This window comes from Hippocampus guttulatus, chromosome 16 (assembly GCF_054856545.1).
Source record: "Hippocampus guttulatus isolate MCC_2025c chromosome 16, RoL_Hgut_1.0, whole genome shotgun sequence".
In the NCBI taxonomy this organism is placed as follows: domain Eukaryota; kingdom Metazoa; phylum Chordata; class Actinopteri; order Syngnathiformes; family Syngnathidae; genus Hippocampus; species Hippocampus guttulatus.
In genome coordinates this window covers 13,857,183-13,870,151 of record NC_141276.1, presented here as the reverse complement: position 1 = coordinate 13,870,151, position 12,969 = coordinate 13,857,183, and the positions used below count along the sequence as shown (strand labels likewise).

The following is a 12,969-nucleotide window of genomic DNA, read 5'->3' as shown; positions in this document are numbered from 1 at the left end:
TCTGTATGTCTTGGCATGCTACCGTATGCTTCAAGCTAACGTGTTTTTAGCATGCGCGCATGAATGCCGTATGTTTAAGCTGGCGTATGTTTTACCACTTTAAAATTGCGCCCAATAATACAGTGCGTTTTGTCTATGTGTAAAATACAGAAATAGCACCCATTAATGAGACTGCACCCAACCATACGGTGCGCCGAATGGTCGTGAAAATACGGTACTCTTTATTTTTATTCCAATACGTAGAGCATAAATATGAGCATACACTTAGTTGACACTTCATATAGCCAGTGTAGAAAGAAAAAAAACGGGAAAGAAATTGCAAAATTTAGAATCAGCATTCACTTTCACTTACATCAATTTCTTGCATAATGTCTTTTACTTTGCTTCCTCCATCTCTCATTTTTATTACTTTTATCCTGTCTTCAAGCGTGAATGCTTTTCTTTTCTTAACTCCTTGGTCTGCAAAGGTCCGTTTCGTAGCCATTTTAGCAATGCAACATTTGTGCTGCGTCTGAAACTAAGAATAACAAATACTTCCGGACTACTGCAAATGTGTCAACCAGCGTGGTGGTTGCTGTTGCCATTTCCGAACGAAGCAGTAGAGGTCGCTGTGGCATGCTGAGTTTAGATTAGACTTTTGCGGAAGGCTTGCTTTCCTTGAAGTGAATCTCGTTGCGAGGCAAGAGCAGAGAAAAATATTTCGAATAACGGAACAGGGGGACTTCTCGTCGTAGGGGGAGCAGAAAAGTGGGAATGGCTTTCATGCATGAAAATTTTTTCACACTAGGGGGTATTTTCGCCCATGTAGGTTTCATTGAAGAGGAGTTTCACTGTATTTTGTCATTTGGATGCAGTGGAAACGTTGGCGATTGTAAGCAAACCAAGTCCATCATTTCCTTCTAACTCTGGTTTGCAAGTTGCAGTAAAAAGAATTTGCCAATAAATAGAAGAAGCAGTAAACAGAAAGTAATACTAACAATGACCGAATGTGCATCTTAACGCACAGCTGATTGGCAGCCATGACTTGGTGTCACCTTTCAAAGATGAAGCTATTTTTACAAGAGAGTTTCTTACCATTGCTTGTGTGGCGGTATCTCGAGGCCGGCGTGTAGTCATTGAAGGTATGTCATCAAAAAAAAGGTAATCTAGCAATTCTGTTGAATCATTTGAACAAGTAACACCCAAGTGATGAAGTGGAAGTAAATGCAAGCAAATATGACACAACCTGCCCACGTAAATGGCCAATGAAGTGCTCCTAAATAGCCTCCAACCAAGGCAGAAATCAACTGTGTCATCTTTTGATCATTTGCAAGTAGCAATGATGTAAACATCATATATAGCAGGAGTGTCAAACTCATTTTTGTCAGCGTTCACATCTTAGATGCGGTTTCCTTTGGAGGGCCATTATGACTGTGAAACCAAATAAAACGTAGGATCACCTCATATGACATACATACAACAAAACTGGTGAAGCTTTGAATTCAGCCACCAGTAAGAATTGTTCGAATATTACATTTATTTTAAAGGTGGATTGGGAAAGTAAAAAATGCTTGAAATGTCTCTAGATTTTTCAAAGTAAAAACAATTTGCAATTTTGGTATTCCAGCAAGAAGTCGATTCGCAAATTTTGTTTTCATGGGCCGCGTAAAATTACATGGCAGGCCAAATCTTGAGTTTGGCACCTGTGATACACAGTATACGATAATAACCTCAAAACGATTACTGGTATGTATTTAAATTTTAAGGCATTGTCATTATTCCGGAAGGATTCAATTTTAGTAGTTCATTGCACTATTTTCGTTCTGAATGTTGATGTTAATAAAATGTGATAAGTGATAAGTGTTAAAATGTAAAAAGTTATCTTTGTCACCTTTGTGCTTTACAACTGCAAATTTAAAAGCAATAATGTAAAGTCAGTGATCGACACAAAGCTCCACCGCCTGTCGGAAAATGGTTGTCGGCCCACGACAAGAATGTCCCCGTCTATACCAGTCCATGAAACCAAAAAGGTTGGGGTCACTTCTCTGTGTGTAAATATTTAATTAATCACATACAATAAAAGTTTCAATGTTACTTTTATTTCCAGAAGCTTCAGACATGCCTCTAATTGTAAACAAACAACCCCCCCAACCAAAAAAAATATCTACAAATATGTTTTAAAATTGTCCGATATTTCCTGATGTAAAAACCAATTTTAGTTTCAAGCAATTTCTTCTTCCTGTGTGCAGAAGATATCCTCCACCCCTGCAAATTATTCCATACATTTAACGCTCCGCCGCCATTCCGCTCTGATGTCTTATGTGACAGAAGAGGCGTTGAATAGTGTCGTTCTTTAATCTGGTGCCAGCAAATGTAAATTAGAACAAGCATTAATTCAAAAAGGTTTTAAGGCATGTCAAGAAACACGCATACAAAATCAACAAATTAAAGAGATAAAGAATGTGAATTGCAAAATTTAATTCTCTGTATCAGACACTGTAAATGTTTTTGGAGATGAGTTTATATCGTCTTTTTTATTTACGAGTTAGAAAGAAGAACAGCATGATTTATTTTTCTTTTGTGGTGCAATTCATATTTTGAAGTAACACGTACAAGTTGCTCTGTACTAGAACTCTACATTAACCCTTTCATGCACCCTGTACCTGATACCATGATAAGCTGTCCATTGTAGTAATCACTGTCCCTGAAAGGGTTAAGACTAGAGCTGTCAGTTTAGTGCGTTTTTTTTGGCATTAATTTAAATGAATTTTAACGGGATTCAATTTTTTCTCGCGAGATTAACGCGGCACACGTCACAAGCGGATGTTACGTTGCTCTATAAATACACCAGAAACAAAACAACAAGCGCGCTGCAGAAGTCCACGCCCATGTCTGTTTTGCCAGCCACGGCAGCACGAGACACCGAAAACGGATACTTAAAGAGTTTATGAATGGAAAGTTTACTTTTAAAAAGTTGCCAGATTGCTCCACGGACAAGACCAAAGTTATCTGTTCTTCTCTCTCTCTGTATCATACAGGTATACGATGTATGCCACTGACGCGATTGTTACTTGTTTGGAACTATTTTGTGTGGAAGATTACAGTGTTCTGTGTCCATATAAATAGAGCGGGTGGAGCTTCTCTGTGTTCGTCTGACAGTGACAGTGCGCTGCAGTGGTTGCGACCTAGTGAAAATAAAACGTCTCCAGTGTTGTCATCGAACCAAGTGTAGTCATTCGAAATGAGGTCTACACAAAACCGTAGAGAGACTTCCGCGCAAGAAGGACCAACACAATCAACATAGCCTGACTGTGTTAGGGGGAGTCACTCCCCCCCTTTCAGAATGGTTTGCCTGAGCAGCACGGGGGAAGTGCGTGCGCTTGTTTGTACGGCCGGCAGTTTTGAATACAGCGGCACATAATGAACAGTGGTGTCCGGTGTCTCGTTATTCTCCAACAAACATACAGAAACAGACTGCTGTGTTCAAAGCAAACTTGAGAAAAACGAAGTATGCAACCATGGTTTAAATCCACTATAGGCTGAGTACTAGTTTACCTTAGATGTGCACTTTATAATGTTATATTGCTCTGTTTTGATTTCATAAAAAAAGCTGTTAAAGCAGCTGTTGTGTGACAAAAAAAATGTTTCACTGTTGTTGATGGACAGTAATATTGTGTGAGAGATTATGTGTGAATAACTGCTCCAAGTGAAAGATGTTCATGTAAAATTGAAAATCGAAATTGTTATTTCAGTAAATATTTGCATTTGGCACATAGAAAACTGATTCATGATTCCATGTTGATGAGAGCATTAAAATTGGGAAAAATAGGACAAAAAATGTAAAAGAAAATTCAGAAACGATAAAAAATGTGTGAGTAAATACGATTAATTTTTTTGTTCATTTGAGTTAATTATGACAGTTGCATTTTTTAATTAGATTAAATATTTTAATCGTTTGACAGCTCTAGTTCAGACCAAACATGAACTATCGCCACGAGCTGCGAGTCTCGCGCGTTTGTTCACGAGGGTGACTAGATCTGGGTTGGTTCGAGCACACAGGAGTAGGGGCTCATCATCCTGCGACAGAAAAAAAAAAAAAACTTTTGAACATTGCCCATCTATCTGATGAGCAATGGTTGTGTTTGTTGCTCAATGCTCACTTGGTTGACAGCTGTAAACAACTCAGTCCACTCACAAGATACTCAAACTTCCTTGTTTCCAATTCTCCAAGGCTCCTTTTGTGTCTCGGTCCTGACCTCTGGCTGGTAAAGAAAGCTGACCGTCCACTTACTGCAATGATATTGTCCCGCATTCTTTTTATTTCACCACACGATGTGTGTTTGTGTGTGTGCGTGTGTGCATGTGTGTGTATGTACAGTACATGTGTGTGTGTGTGTGTGTGTGTATATGTGTGTGCGTGTGTTTAAAATAAAAATGTGTGTATGCTTGTTCCGGACACGTGTGTGAAGCAATAAGTATATTCTTTAGGCCAATTGGCTGTTGCTGACACAATGCTGCCAAAAGTTTACTTCAGTCTATTCTGGCAAAATGGGGGACAGGACAACATTTTTGCTTTGAACGCTTCGAACGTTCCGCCTGCTGCAGCATCGCGCCTGATCACATGAACTGCATTGACAATACATGGAAACATGCCACCAGAAAATGCTCAGCACACATTCGGTCCTACCGTAGCATAAGTGCTTCAAATTGTTGCTCATTTTTGGCCAACTATGTTCATTTTCTGAAACTGTGAAATGAACCTAAAATCAATCCTTTTGCTCAGTGGCGCATGTAGAAGCCCCTGCATGGACGAATGAAAATTCATAACACATCTCCTTTTTGTGACATAAATAGAACATGTTTGTTCTAAAAATAGAAACAAAAGAATGAAACTGGCATGTCTTATGAGAAGCAGGGTGAAATCTGTTCCAAGCAACAGAAATACAAAGGCACATTTAAATCCTTTCAGCCTGATGAGGTTTAGATGGACAGACACAACTCTACCAACTGTGGAAAAAAACAGTCGCAGTCAGCTATTCATGCACTGATGCTTCCCATTGTTAATGAGGCACTGCTTACTGTTGTTGCTATTATACCACTTACATTATAGCAGGGCTCACCAATCAACAGAGCTACTTCTTGGAAACCGATGAATGTGAAAGGTTTGCAAACGGATACAAACTTCTGAAATAACTATCCATCCATTTTCTGATCCGCTCTATCCTCACAAGGGGAGGGGTGCTGGAGCCTATCCCAGCTGTCTTCGGAAGTAGGCGGGGGACACCCTGAACCGGTTGCCAGCCAATCGCAGGGCACACACAGACGAACAACAATTTGCTCTCACACTCACACCTCGGGACAATTTAGAGTGTTCCATTAACCTGCCATGCATGTTTTTAGAATGTGGGAGGAAACTGGAGAACCCGAAGAAAACCCACGCAAGCAAACTCCACATAGGGAGGCCGGAGCAGGAATCGAATCCTGCAACTCTGCACTGTGAGGTCGACGTGGTAACTACTGGATCACCGGGCTGCCCTGAATTAACTAATTTGCTCAAATGATTTTATGTTGCTTTTTCAATAATATTCTAGTTCAGAAATTTCTTCCAGAACCAATTAATTTCATAAATAGAGGTACCACTGTATTTTTATTTGACTCGACATACAATGTACTGTATGTACAGTATGTATGCATTGTAATGTGTGCGTGCGTGTGTGTGTGTGTGTGTGTGTGTGTGTGTGTGTGTGTGTGTGCGTGCGTGTGAGTGAGAGCGAGAGAGGTGGGAGTAAATCAAAACTACACACTCAGAGAGAAATGAATGACACAAGGGTAAGCAACGCATTATTGTTAGACTCAGTTCAACTCAGAAATAGTTTCACACACAATTTCTGTACTCACATATTTTCCAAACACATAATTGCCTATGGCACTACAGGTATAAGGACAGACATCTAACTCGTGAAGAAAGTGGTATGTATTTCTGTGTCAACTCCTCCCACATACATGGTCATACATGGTATTGACTCTGTGTGCATAATGAATCGGCTCTCTCACATGCTCCAAGCTACAAGTACTATTTCACATTGTCAATTACATTAAAACATGAGAGAATAATTCACGTTCCGGAAATATAATTTTACAATATCGTCTTCTTGTGTCATTTTAAGCCATCATGCAAGCTTACCTTAAAACACCACAGACCTCATGCTAATTGCGTAATGATGTCCCTGGAACATGACTGTACCAAATGCTAAATAGTCTAATTAGTGATTCATCCCAATCAAGGTTATTGTAGTTAATGAAAGTGAACGAAATAACTACAACTACAATCGAAATAAAATAAATAAATAAAATGAGTGCATTTTGAAAATACAAAAACTAACTGGGGCGGCCCGGTAGTCCGGTGGTTAGCATGTCAGCTTCACAGTGCAGAGGTATCGGGTTCAATTCCAGAATACCATGCAATTCCAGAATACAATTCCATGCAAACTCCCTGTGTGGAGTTTGCATGTTCTCCCCGGGCCTGCGTGGGTTTTCTCTGGGTACTCCGGTTTCCTCTCACATTCCAAAAACATACATGGCAGGCTGATTGAACACTCTAAAATTGTTATTGTGGATGGTTGTTCGTCTCTGTGTGCCCTGCGATTGGCTGGCAACCGATTCAGGGTGTCCCCCGCCTACTGCCCGAAGACAGCTGGGATAGGCTCCAGCACCCCCCGCGACCCTAGTGTGGATAAAGCGGTTTGGAAAATGAAAAACTAACTGACATGACATTACACTCCTATAAAATAGCAAACATGTACTTAGTTTTCATATTGTTCAATTAATTTCAATGAGCTTTGGGTGGTTATTTTATAGGTATTTATGTCAGTATTACTTTGCCGCTTCAGAAAACAAAGGTATAGTTGTTCGGGGAGTGTAGTTTATTTTATAATGCTAAATGCCCTTTTTTTAATCCTGCACTCCACAAATACTCAGAAAATTTTAAAAACTGAAACTAATTCTAAAACTAATAAAGAAAGCCTAAAGACTAAAACCAAGCATAAAATTATTCAAATGAACAAACCTACTCTAAAAAAGAATTTAAAACTAACTGGAGTTGTAAAAAAACATTCAAAACAAAATAAAAACCAACTATATAAAAATCCCAAAGATATTATTACCTTGGAATGGGATAATAAGTACCAGAAGCAAACATGGTCCTTCTACTACCGTACAGTACATAAATCTTCAAAGGCCCCTATTGCTGAGAGGCAAAGCACAGCCGCACTCTTCGATATAGTGAATATGCACTAACAAACATGTACACACGTAACACACTAACATAATATGCCAACATATTAACAAAAATTGAAACATGTAAACAGTGAATGAAAAAACAAATGCTCTCACTCTCACACTGGCACACTCTCAAAGCCTGCAAACATCAGATGTACTGTAAGTGCTGGATAAAAGAATGGGACTAATGGCATAAAGTTGTTTGATGACAAATTGTGAGATTGCAGGAGCCATTTTCTCTCTTTGCTATGCAGCTTTTCTCATCTCAGGGTGCTGCTAAAATATTCCTCTACTTCAGGCCTCTGCTCGGTCACGCACCCCCCCCCCCCCCCTCTTTCCGCTTTCCAAATGCACAGGCAAATTCCCACAATGCCAATGTGGTGGGAAACTGGGTCAGAAAACTCATTGCATGAACACTAACTCATTTTGGAAACACAATGAAAAAAAAATATTTCATAAAAGGAGTCAAAAAGTATTGTGTTAATGGCAGTGTTGCAGTGGCCATAATCATATTTGCATATTTGTGGCAGCTCGAAAATATTGCAGCACTAGATAATATGTCTGCAAGTGAAGCATTCTTAATTTTGCTCCATATTGTGGGTTTTTTTTTTCTTTAATGACTCAACAGCTAGGCTGGAAGAAGATCCTCCATTTAAACTGATGGCTGGACTGCACGGTAACACCATGTGACTCATAGGGCTCTATTTATGTCGAAAACATATGTGCGGCAAAGTGCAAATACCGGCAGATCCTGGTTTTGGTAAAAGTCCAAGGTGCACTGCCACTTTGGCAGATCTAAATCCACTTCCACAGCGGCGCAGACCTCCTGCTCTCAGGTCTGCCGGCCTGCACTCAAGTTGAAACCGCCTCCAGCACAGACGGTAAGGTAGACCGACGAAATGTCCGCTCGTGAGATTAATATTTTTTCTTGCAAATAAGTTTACGTTAATATGTATTACATATACAGGTATTTATTAACATATTTTCCAAGCCTTTTTTGGAAATGATATACTGTTATTATAATTCCAATTATAGTTTTTTACGAGCTTGATTTTTTTTGGTGCTCCCCCACAGTCTGTTGGTGCCCGATGCGCATTGTGTGATCAGCGTATGCCGAGCACCGTGCCTGGACGTTGCTCATCCATGAGCCACAGGAATTATGCAACTTATGACCATATAGCAAGACATGTCAACACCGAAAGCTAAGCAGAATTGCATTGTTGGAGGCACTGATTCGTGTAAGCTATCACTGTTATCAGAGTGCACACAAAAAAAGATTTTACTGTAGTAAAGAATTGGCAGTCACTTGTTTTTTTCACTTAGGGCTCAAGAATTAGGCATTTCCCAGTCCCAACACCCGTGATGGTAAAAAAAAAAATCTGTTTTCAACCAAGCACCCAAGAACATCCTCCATGTTTCATAATATGAACTATATTCTTAATCAAGAATGAATAAAGTACTGAAATTATTGTTCAGTTTTTTCGTAAGGCAGAATACAGTGATCCCTCGCTACTTCGCGGTTCGTTTATCGCGGGTTCAGTGCATCGCGGATTTTTTTCAAACAAAATTATTATTTATTTTTTTTTACATATACATGGAGTACAGTACTGTATATGTTGCTCTATGTGACTCGTTGTTTTGCAGCTTCTCGCGGACCGTTTGCGGACTTAAATTTTTTTTTTACCTGTTTATGTTAATTGGACGCTACTTCGCGGATTTTCGTTTATTGCGGGTGGTTTTGGTCCCCCTTACCCGCGATAAACGAGGGATTACTGTATTTTAAAACAATAATTATTATATTGAAGCACTAACTACAAACATATGAAGATCTTTTGCATATTAGGGTATCTACAATTACAAATACTGCCAGTATTTACCAATGCTGTTAATTTAAGACAGCTGTGAATTTGAATTCGTGCACATACTATACTCATGTAATAATAGTTTCTAATAGCAGGTGGCGAATGCAAGCTGCAAATCAGCTTGTTATCATACTAAAAAAATAATAGCTCACAATGTTAAACACTCAAATCAGCATAAGTAATAATTTACAGTTATGGCAAACGTTTGTCAACATGGATCAGCTAAACTCAGTTTAACATATTACTTTTAACCGCTCCCCCTGTGTGTGTTTGCCAGTCGTTACTTGTTTTCAAATTTTAAAACTTTTTATTGGTTGTTTAAGTAGACACTTGGCACATTTGGGAGAACATGTTGAATACAATTATGTCAAAAGGACGGCACGGTAGGCGACTGTCAATGTAAGAGAGAAATGAATGAAATGACAAAAGCTAAAAGAAGTGGACAATATTATTTAGAAAAAGTCTGGCGAAACTGTGATGTCTGGGCCGCTGTGCTTCATCCATGGCTTATCATGAAGAAGGTCACAGGAGCCTATACCAGCTGACTTCAGGCAAAAGTCATATTACCCCCTGAACTGGTTACCAAGCAGTCGGAGGACACATATAGAGACGAACAATCATACATACCCACATTCACACCATCACTGCCCGCATACAAGTCAGGCGTGTGTACCACTACATCATCAGCAACCTCGCTGCACCTCATTACTTGTATATGTTAGGCAATTGGGCTTGCTGTCTACAGGGCACCTGTATTTTTGTCAATAAATTATTTTGAGTAATACATTCCCCGGTAACCTTTCTAAGTGGCTTTCCAGAGAGGGTCAGTCTGAATTCAATTCTTCCAAGAGGCAGAATGACGAGTGAACCCATCATTACACTTTCCGCGTAAAATAAAATTGCCTCAGAATGTGACAGCTTCATCCTCTAACCATTCGTGCATAGATGCCCCTCACAACAGTGAAATGATTTTTATTTTTTCAATATTCCTTCTAAAATGGGCAAACCAGTACAAGTATTCCAAGGTAAATGTCCTGGTACTGGTGTCATTGTAATCCACTGATGTGGTTCACATGTCCTGGTACTGGTGTCATTGTAATCCACTGATGTGGTTCACTTTCAGAAAATAAAACCATCAAAATTAAAATGCAAATTCAAACATTTGAAGATGTGTCCTTTGTAAACTTTGCCACCTCACTATGCAAATATTCTCACGATTTTGTAATTAATTACATTTCCAGCAGAATCACAGTAATGATTCCTTGACTTCAATATTATTAGATCCATACATATATGGTGCTCACCTTTTCTGCAGTATTATAGTTAGCACCAAAATACTCACACATACACATCTTAGTTCGAGTCAGCACACATCGCAAAATCTTTTGGGACTGGAAGTGTTTTATTTCTATAAAACAATGAGTAATGGATGCGAAACTGTATGGCGCCATCTACTGGGACTCATTATCGCATATGATTGATTTGTGGCCAAAGTCATGGTGAGGCCTTCCAGCAGCACAGGCAGCCAATTTGGTGTGGAACAAATGACACCCTGAGTTTCGACCGTGTTTACGTTCCACACCATCTTCATTGAAATCGTGCTGCATTTGAAGTGTCTCATTTTACACTTTTTATTTACACTTGAAGGAAATACAATGATAACACACACACACACACACACACACACACACACACACACACACACACACACAATAAATAAGCACAAGGGTCATGATATTATGGTGAAATTTCTAATTGTTTTGTTTTTTTGGTAGAATAAAAACAAACATAATTTGGTGGAACAGTTTGTGGCAGATGGAATTTAAAATGATGCATATTCAAACCAATAGATAGTGTTGTGGAAATGAATGAAAATTCATTTGAAACAATGAAATGAAAAACAATAATAACTCGTGAAAAATATAAGCCACAAATGGACACGATCTACACATACAAACCAAATCAATAAACTCATAAAAATCAGTTTCTACCGTTGCAAATGACATGCGGTGCATTAACACACACAATATGTACACAGTACAACCACAGAATGCGTTCTTACAGCCGTCAACAATCTCTGTCAAGTAGAAAATATCAACTTGAATCAAATAAACACATTTTTAATACGCTTCAACACCAAATGTTCCAAGATATATTTAACCCTTTCAGGGACAGTGGTTACTACAGTGGACAGCGTATCATGTTATCAGGTTACAGTTTATAATTATTGGTGTATTAAAGGGTTAAAAACAAACAAGCAAGCATTTTTGTTGCAAATCATTTCGAAATAATTTGGGCACTGGAGAACATAAATTCACAAACTGTCAATCCACAATCGGACCACTTTCGATAATTCCACCTTTCCTTTCATTTGCCTCATCATACCATCCAAAACTGAATATGTTGAACATTGATTATTTGAGAAAACTACAGACTGCAAATTAAAATCGACCCATCATGCACCATAAACATTTTAAATACGCCTTTGCATTTTTATTTATTTTTTGCTCGAATCAAGGATGAGCAGGATGCTGAGAACCTTTCTAGGAAATAACATTTCACCAAACTCCACTTGCAAATTAGAGGAGGTGAAGACTTTGTCTCGACATAGTTATTCCAGTCACAGAATGAAATGACGCTTCTCAGAGTGGATTACAATGCCGAGCATCGCTCAATATTACACTTCTAGATATTTGTTTCTGTTATTTTGCTCACTGAAACTCATGCAGAGTTTATCGATTCCATACTACTTTTTTCATGTCCAACAGCACGCACACACACACACACACACACACACACTCACCTGCTGTAAATACATAAAGGTGAGGGCGGCGCAGGACAACTGAGGACAGGCATCCACGTTGGGTAATGCCACACATGTTCCTCCTGGATGCTGCATGTTCCCTCCTCAAGATGAACACAACACAACAAAACCCTGTTTTTTTGCTCAGCAGCAAGGGAAAAGAAGTGTGAAGAATGAGCAAAGAAAAAAGAGAAAAAGAACATAGATGACTTCTAGGGAGTGATCTGAAAGATGGAGCTTCAAGGGAAGCAGCAGCCAGTCCCATACGGTGGAGTACCAAGTGCTTTCTGCTCACAGAAGGCAGAACGAGTGATGGCAGAGAGAGAGAGAGAGAGAGAGAGAGAGAGAGAGAGAGAGAGAGTGAGAGAGAGCACACTGTACTGTGGTGTGACTGTGTGAGATGCTTAATGTGAGTCTGACTTAGTGTGTGCGTGTGTGCGTGTGTGTGTGTGTGTGTGTGGCCGTGCGGTGTGTGAGCGAAACAGAGTGAGCAAGTGCGTGTTTGCAAGCCAGCAGTCAATGTGACTGCGATTGCTGAAGCGTGAGGGAAGCACAAAATTGTGTGTGTTATATATATACTGTATACAGTATATATATGAGCGGCTAGATAGCTCAGTTGGTAAGGCATCGGTTTGGCATACGGGAGACGGTGGTTCGAATTCCGCTTGGGGCAAAAAATGAGCACATAACACCATCCAGTGTGGGTCCTTGGGCAAGATCCTTCACGCTAATGCCTACCTCATACAATGATGAGAGACAATAAAATAAATGACATTTAGACTCAGACGTCGCCCGGCCAAACAAGGTCTGCGTCAGGTGCTGGGGGACCACAGCACCTTGATGAAAAATGGGCTACTGGAACAAAGCAGAGATGGGCGAGATGCGATAACATGGCTCAGTTGGAAACTACTCAAGCAACCCTAGTCAGAGGGGTTACATGCAGAGAATGTGGGCTAAATGGTTACTTCGAACCCCACAGTCACTGTTGACCACGAAACAACTAGTAGCTCAGTGTTCCAACATCCACAAACGGCAACTGCTGTCACA

The 12,969-nt window shown here is 39.7% G+C and overlaps 1 protein-coding gene across 3 annotated transcripts in view; it reads right to left on the bottom strand.

The window, feature by feature from the left end:
- The window catches only part of rbfox1 (RNA binding fox-1 homolog 1), a 191,394-nt gene extending 179,199 nt beyond the window's left edge, over nt 1-12,195 (bottom strand). For all 3 annotated transcript variants that reach the window (XM_086132301.1, XM_086132304.1, XM_086132302.1), the window contains exon 1: nt 11,923-12,195. In XM_086132301.1, the coding sequence (XP_085988427.1) occupies nt 11,923-12,018 (96 nt within the window). In that variant the 5' untranslated portion in view covers nt 12,019-12,195. The remainder of the gene's footprint in view (nt 1-11,922) is intronic.
- Between the last annotated feature and the right edge of the window lie 774 nt (nt 12,196-12,969).